Consider the following 17,144-nt stretch of genomic DNA (forward strand, 5'->3'; position numbering starts at 1 on the left):
GCGATGTGGTCGAGTTGGTATATTAACATCTTCGGGTAAATGTGCAGCGCGGCACAGACGAAGGACAAAAAACAGCGCTCGTGTCGTCCGTTTCTTGCCCTTCGTCTGTGCCGCGCTGCACATTTACCCGAAGATGTTAAATCATTGTTGGCTTAGCCATCCAAAACGACATTGAATTACAATCAACGCAGTTTATTAATCAGTTAAACCGTGCATGCAACGTTGAAATCTGTTGTATGACTAAGAACGGTGCAGTCTCCCCTTGGCGCAATGCTGCATTGGTATTGCTTGCTTTCGTGTGACTGCAGTCATATATCCTATTTCATGCAACCTGGCAATAAAACCAGTTGGAAAACCAGTTGGAAGTCAGCGCTCTGTCCTTTATTTAGCAGGCAGGGCTTAGATTATTACTTTATCTTTTCTTCTTTTATATAACTTACTGGCCAACACTCATTTTATATCCTTTCTTACGACCGCGGTTCGGCTGTCTCTACATTTCCCTTGTTGCGCCGTTTCAGTTTACGAATGACAAACCAACTTGCCCCATCCTCAAAGCAAAGTTGACATTCGAAAGTCGTTCATGCGCAGTCTGAAATATTTTAAGTCATAACATGAGAACATCATCTAAGTAAAGATACGACACTGTATTTTTGCCTAAACTAACTTGAGGTAGTAAACAAAGTAAAACAAAAAACTCATACGAAGTATAGATACTGTGTTTTAGGACATATGACTGCAGAAACGCTGCAAAGTTCACCAGATTCCGAGATTTCCCGCCTGAATACATTGTAATTCATTTATCTTAACGCTTCCATGAAGCCAGTTTTCCTGCTATTGCCTCCTCCTTGTTTTTGTCGAGCAATGGAGGCTCGTGGCGTACTGATGAGGCGTACTGGTGATATGCGACACGGCCTCTTTGATCATAGCAGCATCGGGCGCGCGAAGTATGCGGTTACTCAGGAAACGGCGTCACAAAGGTGTCAGCGTACGCGTTGTCCTCAAACGGAGCGCTTACATAAACAGTCTCGCGCCCGCGGACACAGCCGTCTGGCACTTCTGATTGCATCGAAGGCTTGCAACGGGACGAGGAGAACGTCACCGAGCTCAGGGGCAGATCGACACGCGAACTGGTTTTCTGCCGCTGCCGCTGACGACACGCCGTCGGCCGTCCAGCCACCGCTATCTGAAGCGGCAACTCGAGACGACCGCCAAAAGGGTCGGTGGCAGGCGAAGGCGTACTAGCCGCACGAGGAAAACGCCACACGCGACGCGCCAATTCACCCAGCACAAGGCAGCAAAGGTACGTATGCTTTTGTGGAACACGACTTCTCGTCCAGGGCGGGCAAACTTTAACGAGCACGCTAGCGCTGTTTGTACCTGTTTCGGCAGGAAACATCTAGAAAGGATTTGTCTGAGTTGTTAAGAAGAATAGCAGAGCCCAACAACTTTAACTTTGTCTTTGCACACGCGCTTTCCTTCGGATAATAAGCACACCCAGTTTACGCCAATCGAAGTTGTACAACGTGAGTCGTAATTGTACGTGATGGGCGATGAACAACAAACTGTTGCCACGCTAACATTCTGTCTAGAGCTCACTTGGAGGTTATTCAGTGGCACTACCACAATTATACGAGAGCATCTATTCAAATAGGCACGCATGCAGCTTTGAGGCCCTTTGCTGGAGCAGATATCGTTATATGTACACTTTACGCTTTCCATTAAGCATTTACTTAATTCGATACCTACCTAGTAGCTTAATTTCCCAAACGCCATGAAATTGCAATACTCATTCTGTATTCTATTTAATGATATGGTACGCGCTGTCAACCAGTGCATATGTTGAGGCGCATCTCTGGGCACAAAAGAACGGGTAACTGACCTAGTGATATGGTGTGCAGTACAACTGAAAATTAAGTCGTTATTATTTGCTAGATATTCGCTAGTAGTTTTTCTGCAGACGTATATGAATTTTCAAAAAACTATTATTCTTCTCTCTTGAATATTACATACCCGTTCTTTGTTTACACCTATCTACCATAAATTAGTATAGCAATAAGTTCTGAAAAATAGCAGTCAGTTGTTATGAATAAAGGAAGATAATTTCGAGGGCTCGTTTCTTTGTTCGACACAATCTTAATGAAAACCAGCATATAATGGAGCCGAGGAAGGCATAGGGGATGTTAACTGTACTGTTTTAAGTGTATTGTAGTACTAATTGTGATATATATGTGAAGCAAGTAAACTGGACGAAAAGGCAACTTGCCGCCGGCAGAGACCGAACCTGCAATCTTCGGATTATGTGCCCGATGCTCTTACCAGTTGAGCTACGGCGGCGGTCGTCTCCTCGTCCACACTATCGGGTATTTATGTGCATGAAACCTAGGAGTGTTAGCGCCACTCGTAGCCGTGACGGCGAGTGTTTCTTTTTGCCAGATGGTGTCACGTAGCACTCGCCGTCATGGCTACCAGCGGCGCTAACACTCCCAGGTTTCCTGCACATAAATACCCGATAATGTGGACGAGGAGACGACCGCCGCCGTAGCTCAATTGGTTTGCTTTACTCTCTTCACATATATGTCACAACTGCTGCAATACACTTAAAAGAGTACAATTAACTTCCCCTTTTATTTTCCTCGTCTTCATTATCTGCTGGCTTTCATGAAAGTCAGTGGTTATGATGCTCGCGGAATCGTTGCACACCATCGCTGTACTAATAATGGGATCAAGTATCGGCTATCTTATCATAACCATCATTATCCTATATATGTTCACTACCGCGCGAAGGCCTTTCCCCAGAAACCTCCATTTCGATAAAGCGCAACATAAAAGAAATATTGGTGTGAATTAACCGAGATGGTTCTGATGCGCTTTCGCTTAATTACTTCGCTGTAACGGAGCATTCGTCACGCAGAAATTGTGCGTTGTAATGCAGCCATAGGTGTATATGATGGCTCGAATTTCTGTGAACCTTGCGTTTCGGAATGCTGTGCTCTATAAGTGTGCATAACTATCTCGCTTTTTTCATGTTGCAAAGGTTGAACGCAAATGCAGCACTTGGCAGTGCTTATGTTCTGCGTTATAAATTTGGCTCTACATAACTGGTTGCCACCGCGGGGCTCTTGCATTTAATTACGCAGTAGGATGACCGTTCTATTGCAGCGACTCGTAGCCACTTGTCTGCTGCCTTGTTCCGTTGCAGCTTCGCATATATTGGGAACGGTGTAGCCGGAAGCGAGGACAGCCTCGCCCTCCGCATGTAGTGTGGCCTTGACTATGCTTGCGTTGTTATCGGCTGGACTTGGTACCGGTGCTTCTTTGTTCTTTGTGTGCCAAGTGAGAAACAAATGGAACTGGCAAATAATAATTAGAACGGTCGACAGCGCTTGGTGCAAAGGAATGCTGTATAAATGGAACCCGAGAATTTGAACAAGTTTCTGCCATGGACGTACTTCATCACTTTCGCAGTGTTATGAAATCCTTCGAGCTATTTTAATTATGTCGGCATTACGCCGTGTCATCCGTAAATCATTCTGTGCCCCCGCAGACGAACTTGCCGTTTTTATTTTGTTCTTTCTTTCTCCGGAATTTACAACTGACACTTTCCCCTAGGTTCAAGAAAGAGACAATGGCTGGTATTGGCCATCTCCTGCTATTCGCTGCCCTCATCTGCGGTAAGTGTTTACTAAGCCACATACAACGAACTGCTTAAAAGCGTGTTAAGAGCAACTGTAAATAACCATTCAGGTCACCAAGAGGGCTGTAGCAGCACGTAATTTATACGAATCTGTTATTAGACTAGTTCCGCAATTCACTATAACGATTGTAGGTGCCACCATTTAAAAACCAATGACTTGTTTGAGAGCAGTACAAAATTATTCTTCGTTCGCATTTACAGCTTCCTGGGCGGGCGGTTCAAAAGACTCCAATGCCTTCATGGACCTAATCCTTCTCCAGAAAATGCCGAACCTTGTACGATCAAACTCGAGACTATTTCCAAACGTAACCATCCCGGAATTTAAGTTCAAGGTAAGTTCGCATTGCAACCTCATGCAAAAAAAATGTTTCTTTTCCTAGCTCGTTCGTGGTGTACTATTACCAGTAGTTTATTTCTTTTTGCGCATCAAGTCGCTTTAGTTCCGCTCATCTAGTACATAAGCAATGAGAGCTTCACTTCACGGACATGCGCGAGGAAAGTAATAGAACGATCTTACTTGAAAAATGGGTCTTAATCACTTCTTTCTGTAGCTAAAATTCATCTTGAATTAAAAGAACACAAACGCTGCTACTTTATTTGAAGTGAAAAATATCCTAATGCTCACTAAACTCGGGTACTAGGTTTAGCGAAGTATGCTGTGGAGGAAGGAAGCGTGAATCGAAGTCTATAAGTGGAGGCAAGAATGCTGGTAATCGATTAAACACTGGCCTCACAACTACTTTAGCATTTAATGTCGCTTTAATTGATCCGAGTCTTTAGCGTTTCCGCTTTCTGGCACGCCAAGCTTGTGCACTCTGCTCAGCCTAACTGTTGGTTGCTTCAGATTGGCAATCAATAAGCGTATTTTAACTTTTCTTTGACTTCAATGTCCTTTGAAGCACAGTTTCACATGAAGTACATATCAACACGATAGCATCCCGAGCCTTCAGCCAGTAGATCTAGAAACTAACTCATACACCTGAAATCTGAACAATGCAAGCATGCACTCAGGTATGTTTGTTTTGAACCCAGGTGGAGAGTACTCGGGGTCTTAACCGTGACCTCAAGGTCAAGATGAAGGAAGGAGCGGTGAGAGGCTTTTGACACCGGTATCCACCGCACTACTGACTGCAACCCGCCGGTACCTGTAGCATTCAACGTCAGCGTCTCCTGTTTGCTCGACTTCAACGGCCTCTACACCACCTTCGTCGCTAAGGTACGTGCTATTGCAGTTAATAAAAACATAATCAGAACAACACTCCCAATTGCAGATTAATAAAGTTGCATATTTAGTGAACATTATCGCAACACAAACAAGTCCGATGATTAACGTTTTCCTTTGGTTTTTCTTGTCTCCAGTTATTCACTTGCAGTTACAGTGCATGTTAACATATATTTAGTAGTGCGTTCATATACTCTAACAATGTTTTTGGCGTTCGGAACTAACTACAAAACCCGCTGAGAATGTCGCTAGAAGTCGCATTATGTACGATAATTTAGGTCACGCATTCAAAGACGACTTGTTCAATACAAAATTTCTGGTTGCAAAGCTCTATTCAACGTACAGTACGGTGTACTGTTAACGCGAACACTCGAATGAGCTCCTTCCATATTGCTGGCTGCCTAACTGCAAGTGGATGTGTATAACATTGCTCGTGCACGGCATTAGTTTGTCAAAAGAAGTCCAAACTGTCAATTACCACTATTCTTATTCAAGTATAAGCCACTATGCTTTTGCGAGAGAGTGAAATCCGCACATGCCTTGCACACAAGTGTTCCCTTTAACAATGGACCCGTCTGCACATGCTGCCATTACCCGTGCTCAAAGATACATCTGCTCACGGATACAAATTCGAGCCCAGGCTACAACTTAAGAAGTCCGGAGAGGCTCCGCACAGATGACCGAAGCGCGGCAGCCGATCGCCTAGCTCCGCTACTAAGGGTCACCAGCAGTCAGGCTCATGACGTCAAGTCTCGAGTGCAGGCTTTTGTGCATTCGCCTTTGGGGAGGAAATGACGTAGACTTCTAAAGTTGTATCCGACTACAGTTATATTGTAGGGTGTGAAAAATTCATGGGAGACTACTCGCAGGTCCAGATTGCACACCGGAAGATACACAATGGGGGTCTAACTGAATTTGTATGCCACGCTGGCAGAGTTGATCTACCCGCATGGTACACTGCTTTATTGCTTTTTAAGGCCAGGAGAAAACATTTAGTACAATATCATGATACCCCTTGTTATCTAGGTCTTGAAGAATATTTGTAATTGGCTAGCACATTAAATCTTACAAGCGGTGTTGTCACTTGAGGAGATACTGCTTAATGCAATCTTTAAATACGAATCAATATGCCAGCTAGAATCGGTGTGTTTATAGTTGGCTTTTTGCTGTAAGCAGGAGTTTGCGATCGATCCTATTTCTACCATCGGTGGCTTCCAATCAATGGAAATTAATATTTAAAAATGCTCCTACTTTCAGTACGTGCTAAACGCCATCTAGAAAATATATGTTATGCAGCCTTCTACAACGACGTACATACAAGGCGTGAAAAGCAGCAGTAAATCGGAATTTCGAATCGATGGCAGCTACTCGGCAAACAAAATCTACACACGAAGACTCCAAAAACACAGAATTGTACTGGGCTCTCTTCATTGCCAAGCCTTCTAGGTTGATTCTGCGTGGAGTGTCAGGAGTGTAAGCCATTATACTGTGTTTTTGCTTGCGATATTGTCCTGCAGTTCTGTGCATGTAACCGACAGCGTAATGCTCTGAAAGACAACACAAGAAAATATGAGTGACTACACGTTTCTGATTCGCCTTATTTAGTGAACACGCAGCAATACCTTAATCCGGACGACCGCGACGGGCCTCAAGTTGAAAAACGCGGCACAATGTTACAAACGAGAAGAAAAAAGAAGGGACAGAAAGAACGCGATGGCATTCTTTCTGTCCCTTCTTCTTCTTTGAAACCTTGCGCCACGTCTTTTAATTAGCTATTCATCAAGTGGCCCAACATAGCGCATTGTTGGGCTTCAACAAACACCACATCGACTGAAATTTTTTTCGTTTCTATATGTTCACAGACGGAAGGCGACAACCTCCTGGGTACCGAGAAACGCGTACCCGTCAACGTGACCGTCGTCGATACCACGGGACGCTTCGAGGCAACATCGGCTACCGGACGGGCAGGGCATCGTGCGGACTTTCCACATCGACAGGATTAGGCTGCGCACTACTTACGGCGACAACCTGCACCTCAACGACGCGCGAAAGACAGAATTCCTTCGCCAGATTGAAGAGAAAGTGAAGGCTGTGCTGTACGATGCCCTTTACAACGACTACATGCACCTCCTCAACCGTGCCCTCGATGGACTGCGATTTCCTAGTCCCTGAAGTTGGTGATTTCTGTGGTCTCCGCAGAACGCGCAGACGACAGCCCCGATTAGTCAACGCTCGGCCATAGCAGCAACAAAGTTCGCAGCCGCGTGACAAGATATCCGAATGGCATTGAACACCACAGTGCCAGACGTGCGGCAAAGATGAATGCATATATACAGAAGAGTCGGGAAATGCCTCTTTTCGAGTTTAAATTATTCTTCAAATTACGAAAAGAAATCTATGCGGAAAATCTGTCGGTTACACCATAGAACCATCTTACAATCATGTTTTTAATCAGTTGTGATAAACCAATAAAGCTTTTGACACACATCCATTTTAGTGATCAGTTATTCATTGCGGACACTAGACAATAGACAGCACTGTTCCGCAATCTGTACGTATACAGTTAACAAAGCGTTTCGTACGCTAATATGATACTCATTCATAATGGGGGGCACTCACTGAAGATTTGAAGAAACGACAACACTCAGAACCGAAAACGTCTGCGGATTCCAGCGTTGTTCTTGTTTCATTTTATACTGAAGGAGCGCAAAACAGACCCGAAGTGAGACGGATATAACAAGCTTGTTTACTTAAAGGAGTCATGAAGCACTTTTCCAAGTAATGATCTAATGACCTCAGTATCGGAGCTTACTGCCTCCCGTATCGATTGCCGCAAAAATTTCTCGAATCCGTCAAGAATGAGCGGGTTACGGGGGTTTGGCGCACGCTCTCAGCTCTTTCTCTCTTTTCTCGTGCCGACGAACGCATTGGAAGCTACACAGGGAGGAATGGCACGGGGGCAAAGAAGTTACGTCAGCGCGCATCATGAAACGCGATCGCTCTCCCGCTGTGATTCGCGTGCGCCAGTGCGGCTACCGTGTACTGAGGAGTGCGGCGCCGGCAAGTGGCGGCACCCCGTGGCAAGAAGCGCACACCGCTCTCGATTTATGTCGGCCAGTGAGGATGCTATGTCTTTTGCGACGTGGAGATGCAGATCGTGACGTCAAAGGGCGTACGCCCCGCCCACCGACGAGAGTGAGAACCGGCCTCTGTTTGAAAAGAGAGCGCCTGAGAAAACAGCAACTTCGCGTTCCGCTTGTAGCCTTTACGCGGCGCGCACGACTGCAATATTTGGCTGAGCAGTTGATAGCCGTGTCAGCTCTCCGCAGGATGTGTTTTTTTAACAAGCCCAAGGGGTGCTTCATGACCCCTTTAACAGCCTTTGGCTTATTTGGGTCCTGGGACGTAGGTGCCTTATCACATTATGAAGACAAGATTTGTTGGCTAAGTGTTCGATTGCCGCATGAAAGCAACATTGCATTTATGATTTATCTTGTTTCACCGTTGCTCGCGGTGATCGCTGCGAAACTCTCCGTTTCGAGAATGTGATGCCTCCAATCTGAATAAGAACATGCGACAGCATACATCTCTCGAATTTCTGTACGCCTTCATTTGGCCAGCTCGTACACCGATGATGATTTATAAGGGTCTTACGTTGCCTACGTGCACGAGTCCTACGTCTCGGGTAGATTTGCAATCGGAGAGCGGAATTTGCCGGACGTCGGCGAAGCGAGCACAGTAGACGAAGAGGCAAGGCGAGACGAGTGCTGCATCGGTGCTCACTCTCTTCAGTCGAGTGGCAGGCGCTCAGTGGTACAGTTCGTGAGGCAAGTACGTTTCGTGTACGTTCTCTGGAAACAGTGCGCACAGGGCCCCGTTGTTTAGTTTTCTACAGGACAGCGAAATTCTCAAAGTGTTCATTGGGCAGGAATATTTTATTATGTTATAAAGATTATATAAAATTTCGTCCTTAGTCTAACTGAATGCTAGTTACTGAGCAGTGCGCTTCAGCTTGGGGAAGGCTTTGTACCGAGAACCGCTAAAGTACCCCTTTCAATAATTTACATTGTCAAAATATTATGCACTACAGCACGGCAGCAGACATTACGTGGAAAGTTTGAATGCTTTGCACAGTTTAGCGTGAGGCCGCTAAAACTCTCTACAGCAGCTATGGTTTCCTTTCCTTGAAAACCGCTGGCAGTCACTAAATGATTGATGCCATAAATCATCATAAAAAAGACCTGTACAGAACAAGCTGAATTAAAATACTACAAACATATATCAGTTAAATGTTCTCGATGGCAAAGCTATTGCATATCACTTCTCCTTAGTATTCTCATGTTCTCCCGCCTAAATCAGTCTATACATCTTTATTGCAACATTTACTCGCACTCTCTGTAATGCAATGCGAAAGCAGTAAACATGATTAAGGCAGCTCGCACTTCGTAGACTAAAATTTACTCTGTGCGCTTTGATCACACGCTGTTATGCACAGATTGCCTCTCTTCATGATGGTCCGGCTGCTATTTCTCCTTGCATCGCTAGTTGCCTTTGGTAAGTGTCCAGCTTTGTTATTTATGAAAGCAGTACGGCTACTCTTCGAAAGTTTTCATTCTTCATTTAGTCTGTTTATTCGTAGTTTTAAGTGCAGTTACTCGCGTAAATACCGTGTTATAGATAACTTTTTTTTACTGATTTGATTTCTTTGATATTTAGCCCAAACCCCTACTTTGGGACGTTTTTGCCAAGATGAAGAATTGTTAGTGAGCTAAGACGAAATGAAAACGCATAGGATCTGGGCCGAGAATAATCAATCCTTTGCGTTGACATTCTTTATTCCTTACTTTCCATGCAACCGCAGTTCACACGTCGACAGTGAGAGATTCCAACAGGTTTCTCGACATCATTCTGGAAGACAAGCTCCCACAACAGATCAAGGCTCTAAAGCATATTTACCCGTTCGTTAAAGTCCCCGACTTCAAGTTCAAGGTTAGTAGGCGACGACATCATCGAAATGGAATGTTGCGGCCAAAGTATAGCTGCTCAAATATCGATTGACATGTTAGAATGCGAGTGAAATTGAACGCTTTTAGCAAGCAAGGCAGAAATAAATGAGCATACAAACTGGCATAACTTTCTTACCCGGCGCACTTTCTTTGATCAGATAAAAAGCACTGGAATCACTAACAGAGAACTCAAGGTGAAGGTGAAGTACGGAACGCTGAACGGATTCGATACCGGTGTTCGCCGAGTTGGAGAATGTCACCCACCGGTTCTCATCAAGGGCAACATCACCGTTTCCTGCTTGCTGGAATTCAAAGGAATCAACGCCTCGTTCATAGTTGAGGTAAGGAGTCGATGTTACTGTTACGAACAGATGACCTTCTAAAGCACCACCAATATAAGTGACGAACTGAACGCACGCTGTGCCGTGCCTATAGTGCTGTCGTGGTTTAAATTAACACCGCTTATTTTTCTTTCGGTTTATTTTTCCCAAGCAAATTCCCATCTCCACTTGCAGGGCAGACAACTATCCATAGTTCAGCTTTCTTTCTTTCTTTCTTTCTTTCTTTCTTTCTTTCTTTCTTTCTTTCTTTCTTTCTTTCTTTCTTTCTTTCTTTCTTTCTTTCTTTCTTCTTCTTTCTTCTTTCTTTCTTTCCTTTTCTTTCTTTCTTTCTTCTTTCTTTTCTTTCTTTCTTTCTTTTCTTTCTTTCTTTCTTTTCTTTCTTTCTTTCTTTCTTTCTTCCTTTCTTTCTTCTTTCTTTCTTCTGTTTTTCTTTTTTCTTTCTTTCTTTCTTTCTTTCTTTCTTTCTACTGGGACCATTGCAAAACTGTCGATTTTATGACATCTGCGTGCATTAGTAAGAGTATGCATGTGTACATTATCATAAGTTCGGTTTGACAGAAAGGGCTATCTCTAGATAGAATTTTTGACGAAATGTTCGAATAGAACACTCACTTACGCGTAATTTAATAATGTATTCAACACCCCCGAAGCTACTTCCCTCATGTAGCTTCCTGAGAATCGCCGCCGAACGTATTGGCTGAAAAAGATAATTACAGGTATAGTTACATCTGAAATATAAAAATGTTGTTTCGTCAAAGGAGAAAACACGATCAATTTTAACTGTGTAATTACCACCGCACTGTACTTCGTGCGTGAGATAATAATAATAATAATATCTGGGGTTTAACGTCCCAAAACCAAGATATGATTATGAGAGACGCCGTAGTGGAGGGCTCCGGAAATTTCGACCACCTGGGGTTCTTTAACGTGCACCTAAATCTAAGTACACGGGCCTCAAACATTTTCGCCTCCATCGAAAATGCAGCCGCCGCGGCCGGGATTCGATCCCGCGACCTTCGGGTCAGCAGTCGAGCGCCATAACCACTAGACCACCGTGGCGGGGCCGTGCGTGAGATCAACAGGTGAAGATGGTCATTAATCAATGGTTTGCTCAAATATTCTTTTTGTGGGGCTTAAAACTGGCGTAAAGCTGTTTTCTTTCCCTAGTACTAAAACGGAATACTTCAGAAAAAGTAGCTGCACATATCGTCTTGCTTGCAGGTTAAGGGAGACACCCTTGTGCGGAAGGAAAAAACCGTGCCCGTCAATGTGACAGTTGTGGACACCGTGGCGAACTTCGAGGCAACAGCGTATCCGGGCCATCCTGGTACGCTGCGCACTTTTCACATCGAACAAATACGCTTCCACACGGTTTACGGCCGACATCTGAGTCTGAACTCCGAGCGGCAGCGAAGCTTCAACAGCGAGATCGAACGGAGCCTGCAAAGCGTCCTGTACGACCTCCTCTACACCGATTACAAGAAGGCCCTGGAAAAAGCCGTCGAGTCTGTGCCTTTTCCCAGAGCCTGAGCAGATATTGTAAATTATTTGATATGAAGAAGATTTCTGTGGTTATCTTGTGCTTGAGTTGCGATCTCATAACGCGGCTCCGATCATTAAATACTTATCTGAAAAAAAAAAGAAGCATTGCTAGCGAAAGGAAAAAAAGAGCAAAGAATTCATCAGATAGGGAGAAGGGGAAGATAGTGCACAGAGGGAGCGCTAAACTTCAACTAATCTTGCGCTCAGAGAGAGAGAGAGAGAGAAATGTTTTAATGAAAAGCTGGATCGCTAAGGGTGCCTTCTGTAAGTCAATACCAACTCGCTCAACAGAAAGTCTTATTGAAAACTAGTACATCGTCTTCCCCTTCAGAACGATCCATTTCTGTAAGCGAGACCCATAGCAATGCAATAACAATGCAAGAAAAAGCACTGTCATTTCCGGTTGAACGTAATTTGAACAAGTGTAATGGTACTAGTGTAATTAACATATGTAATGAACATGTGTAATGATAAGGGCTTCAACGAGAAAGACACTCTACTGTATTTGAGAAATAAATGTTACCGCTTTCTCCTTACCTTTGAAGAACTTTGAGTCCATCCCTGAAACACTAGGCATACCTTAATTTAGCACAGTAGTGCGTACCTCAAAAAAGAGTCACATGTTTAAACGGTACCCTCCTATAGGTAAGTGAAATGCTCGTCGACGCGCTATACAGTATCAGGAAATTGGATTCAGCGTGTTCTCCAAGGTCGAAATTTAGCAATTAGCGCGGTATAGGTTCCATTGCATACGGCTAGATAATGCAAACATTGACTTTCCGTGGCTGCAGCGTGCTCGCTAAATATGGACAGCTGCCGTTAGCGACCGAGAGACACGGGAACGGCTCATGGACATCGTTTAAAAGCCCCTTCTCCTCACGTGCGCTAAGGGAAATAACCGCAGGCTCAACACCGAAACAGATATGCTGCCTTCAGCATGTGCCGTACTTCTCATCGTCTCACTGGTCTATAGAAATGGTGTGCACGCAAATCCGAAGACACTGAAGGATGATTTCAACCCCTTAAAGGCAAGCTTTCCAACTTTGCGCACAAATTTCACTCGATTAAATTCGTTAAATTTTGGGGTTGCGCGTGCCAAATCCACGATACGACTATGAAGTACGCCGTAGTGAGCAGACTCCGGATTAGTTTTAACCACAAAATGCAACTACACGACTGTTCTTTCATTTACGGGATCGGGAATTTAGCATTAGTCCTCAAGCAAAGCAGGACAACAGGCTAGCCGCTAAGCTATCACGGCGTCGCATTGTTAAGCTCGAGGGCGTGGGTTGCATTCCCAGCCAAGGGTGCCGCTTTTCGATGGGGGCGGGATGCAAAGAACACCCGTGTTCGTAGAATTAAAATCACGTGAAAGAACCGAAGGTGGTGGAAATTAACGTGGAATCCTCCATTAAGGCGTGAGTCCTAATTGTATAGGGGTTCTGGCTCGTTAAACCTCACCACTCATCAAGCTACCACGGCGGGTCGCATATTTTATTGGAACTCGACAGATACCAGTACGGGCGAAAAATAATGTGAAGCAGTACATACATACCCTTCTAGCTTAATAGGTAGCTTTAGCCCTTTGTAGCCCTTGGGCCTCTATCGTAAGCGCAAAGTTATGCAGCATGTCGTGCAAGCCACAATAGCGTACTCAGGAAGATATCATTTTAATAATATAGTACATTTACTATCGAAACTTAAAATCACTGGCCAGATTTCATCATTATAGGATCGTATAATTCGATCTATGTCAAGTTTTATCTTAAACAAAATTTTTTTCTGAATGCGATGGTATTGAGAATGCATATTTTGTTTCGTCAATCTCATTTCTCAACTTATACTTACAGTTCAAAGGCAAGTGGTGGGTGGATAGCTTCAACCAAGCCATCTACGGCGACGCAGATCGCTGTGCTCATTTCACGATTCAGAAAGACCACGACAACGTCTACAAAATCAAGGCCGAATACATCGACACTGAGTGAGACTATTCTGACCGTAATGAAAGTGATATAAATCGTAAGAGTGTAGCAATGTCTTCAAGTTCAACACATTTTGATAATCATAGTCACCACAAGGCATTAACGAAGCGCAATCTCAACGAAGTAAAGCAGGCGATAGAGAAGAAAAGGTGTAGTTTGTTAAAAGCCTGCTCGAGCAACGCAAGTGAGGAATGCGACGCAGTTCAGGCGCCGAGTTCACATTGAGCATTGAGTTTGGGGTTGTTGCACTGACGTAAAATTGCGATTTCATAGTGAAAAAAAAAGGTCCCTATCGTAAGTGACACCGAATGCTTTTCAGAAGAAAGTGCATTACTAATGGCTTTAGAACTAAGCGTATATGAGTGAAGGAAAGAAGCAATCACTTTTTTTTGTAATGAAATTGATTTGTCTTTCTGAGCGCAGCAACGAGCTTGTGGAAATGAGCGTTGATGTCAATGAAGATGACCGGCACCCCTCAAGGTTCATGCTGAAGATCAGCGGTAAGTATTGAAACATTGCTAGGTCAATTTCTTTTTCCACAGAAAAAAATAACAAACTCGCTTCGTTTGATTATCCCTTTAGATGACGTCATCATGGAGACAGCCATTATCGACACGGACTACGACAACTGGGCTGTTGTCTGGGCCAAGAGTGGGACTGCGGGTACAGTGCATTAGTATATGGTTTCGAAATTAATATGACCTTTGTTTTCATTATTTCTCAGAAACAAAGTAATATAATTATTGCACGACTGTGGCCGTGTTCCCATTTCAGCTGCATACCACGTCGTGACCCGAAAACCGAACGCCGAAGACCAATTCCTTCCTGCGATTCAAGCTGCACTGGACAAGGAAGGCTTGAAGAAAGATGATTTCAAGAAAGTGCCGAACATGGACTGCTCTAAAAAGGATACAATATAATCGATGAAGAGTGAATAAATGCAACAAAAATAAAACGTTTGTTCCTTTTGTTGTTCTCACTGAGTAGGAATGGAGGTATTGAATAGAGGCGAGATGATATGTTGATTTTGTCCCGACCAGCGCAACCTGGCTTGCTTGCTTGCTTGCTCGATTAATAGCAACCAACTAGTTTACACGCAACCTTTTATCATACTGATATCATTATCAATGACAGTTTTATTTTCTGGTGCGGACATTAACATCATAGAAATATGTTCGATCTGAGCCACACACTACGGCGTGCGGCATAATCATATCGTGGTTTGGACATGTAAAAAATCCCAGAATTTATTTTTAAACATGTCCCAATGATACTTCATGTTCTTGACTGAGGAGGAGGAGGAGAAGAAGAAAAACGGAAAGACTGGGAGGTTAGCCAGTTCTCAGACCGGCTGGCTACCCTGTGCTGGGGAAAGGGGAAGGGGGAGTTGAAGATGATAGAAAAGAGATGTTACAAAAATGAAAAAGAAAAAGAACAATAGTACGATAAACGACACTGCTTAAAGTCTGTCTATGAGACCAGTTTTGCGCAAAAAGCGCAATAACGCTTTCAAAGCTTTCTGTGCCGAGGATGGTTTCTGATGTTCCTCTCCATCAAAAAATGTATGCGTTCTTTTGAATATACGTCAAAGCGATAGCAAAGCCCTATTTAAAGTAATATTGCTTGCATCTCTATTGTCTGATAGGCGGAAGAGAAGCGCTTGAACGCAAATGAAGCTGTAACATTAACATCTTTTTGCTAGCGGCATGAAATAGGTCACATATCGAGTTTCCGCAATGTAGTATCAGTAAAAAAAAACATACAAATATGTCCTTAGTAGTAGTGCTTGGATAATATCTCGTGGTGCTGAAGAAGCCATCAGGCGATTTCAATTCCCTTTGGGTCACCATGCGAACGTAATACTTACGAGTATTAGGAATTGTCGAGGTGTAGAGAGCTGCTGTGAGTCAGTATGCAGAAGCACAGGCTGATACTTCAAAACTTTTAAAAGCGCGCCTGTTCGCTTTCCATCCCGGCCACGACGGCCGCATTTCGATGGAGGCGAAATGCTTAAGGCCCATGTACAGCCGCCCAAATATTTAACTATCGTGCGCGAGCGCCAACTTTTTTGTGCGTCAGCGCCTTACGACGAAGCCAAGTTGCAAACAGGGCGAGAGTAAGCGCGTGCTTACGAAACGCGCTCACTGGGCCCATCGTCCGCTTGGCTGTTCCTTCATGAGAACGTCACCCTGCATTAACTCACTTCACACGAACAGGTATCGAGTCTTGCTCGTATCTTATATTCCGAAGATCAGCAAGCAACCGAGAAAATGAAATCCGCAGATACGTCACACGCCCCCGCGCATGAGATAAGCTGACAAATGTGGATCGTCCATTTGTTATCTGGCGACGCAAATGCTTTTTTTTTTTTGCGCTTACTCTCGCCCTGTTTGCAACTTGGCTCCGCCGTACGGCGCTGACGCACAATAAAGTCGGCGCTCGCGCACTATAGTTAAAGATTTGGGCGGCTGCACTCAGATTTAGGTTCGCGTTAAAGAAACCAGGGGGTCGAAATTTCAATAATACTATTGCGTAATTTCCGGAGCCCTCCCCTACGACAGCCGTTATAAAACAGGGTGGTTTTGGGGCGTAAAAGCCCCAACAATTATTTCCATCTACATTGCTTACTTACATCACCCGACAGCTAATACGCTTTCCCATTAGCGTATAATATTAATGCTCTCTAATCTCGTTGGAAGTAATGGAGCTCCTACAGAACCAAGTGGAGTGACGGATAACTTCAGTGTGACAAAAGATGCAACTTCGTAAAATGCTTCATACGTTTAATTTTGGTTCGAGTACGATCTTGGCCATTAAGTGGGGTGTACAAGTGTCACTAATGTACGGCTACAGAAAATCAGTCCCGTTCCTCACTATCCTCGATAACTCCCGCCTCCCTTTAAGTCTTCTTCCATTGCCACAAAGCTTGCTCTTCCCCTTCGCTTTAGAGGTGGGGGGATCAAGGCGCACAGAAACACGCCGCTATGGAAAGCAGTTCTTTTCACAAAGGCAGTTCGACTGTTGGAATCGTTGTCTCCGGTGACATTCCCTGTGTGAACAATTTCGCACAACTTTGAAATGGGTCTTTTCGATGGTTACACATTTGGAATCAACAGGAGAAGCCTGGAAAAATCAATGCTACATTGCATATCTCCAATGCATGTTTAATTGCCACCCATTGGGGGGGGGGGGGCACAGTGCATTGTCCTCCCCTGCGACATTGACATAACAGCTGTAAAGCTAAACCTTAAAGGTGCATTTTTCCAACTCCAACTGAAGATGGAACAGTGGAGTTCAAGTGTTTAAAGGCGACCGCGAGGATGATTGCCAGTGAAGGTAAACACGCAGAAAGTTGTG

The 17,144-nt window shown here is 44.2% G+C and overlaps 1 protein-coding gene and 1 pseudogene across 1 annotated transcript; both read left to right on the forward strand.

Annotated features, from left to right (window-relative positions):
- Window positions 1-3,278: 3,278 nt before the first annotated feature.
- Window positions 3,279-7,406, forward strand: LOC119388369 (uncharacterized; annotated as a pseudogene).
- A 5,208-nt stretch (window positions 7,407-12,614) lies between these two features.
- LOC119385270 (uncharacterized) lies at window positions 12,615-14,742 on the forward strand. Its single transcript, XM_037652749.2, has 5 exons — window positions 12,615-12,833; window positions 13,656-13,786; window positions 14,211-14,287; window positions 14,370-14,450; window positions 14,562-14,742. The coding sequence occupies exons 1-5, from the start codon at window positions 12,729-12,731 to the stop codon at window positions 14,705-14,707; spliced, it is 540 nt and encodes a 179-aa protein (XP_037508677.1). The 5' UTR covers window positions 12,615-12,728; the 3' UTR covers window positions 14,708-14,742.
- The last annotated feature ends 2,402 nt before the right edge of the window (window positions 14,743-17,144 follow it).

The sequence above is a fragment of the Rhipicephalus sanguineus genome, chromosome 3, assembly GCF_013339695.2.
Source record: "Rhipicephalus sanguineus isolate Rsan-2018 chromosome 3, BIME_Rsan_1.4, whole genome shotgun sequence".
Taxonomy (NCBI): domain Eukaryota; kingdom Metazoa; phylum Arthropoda; class Arachnida; order Ixodida; family Ixodidae; genus Rhipicephalus; species Rhipicephalus sanguineus.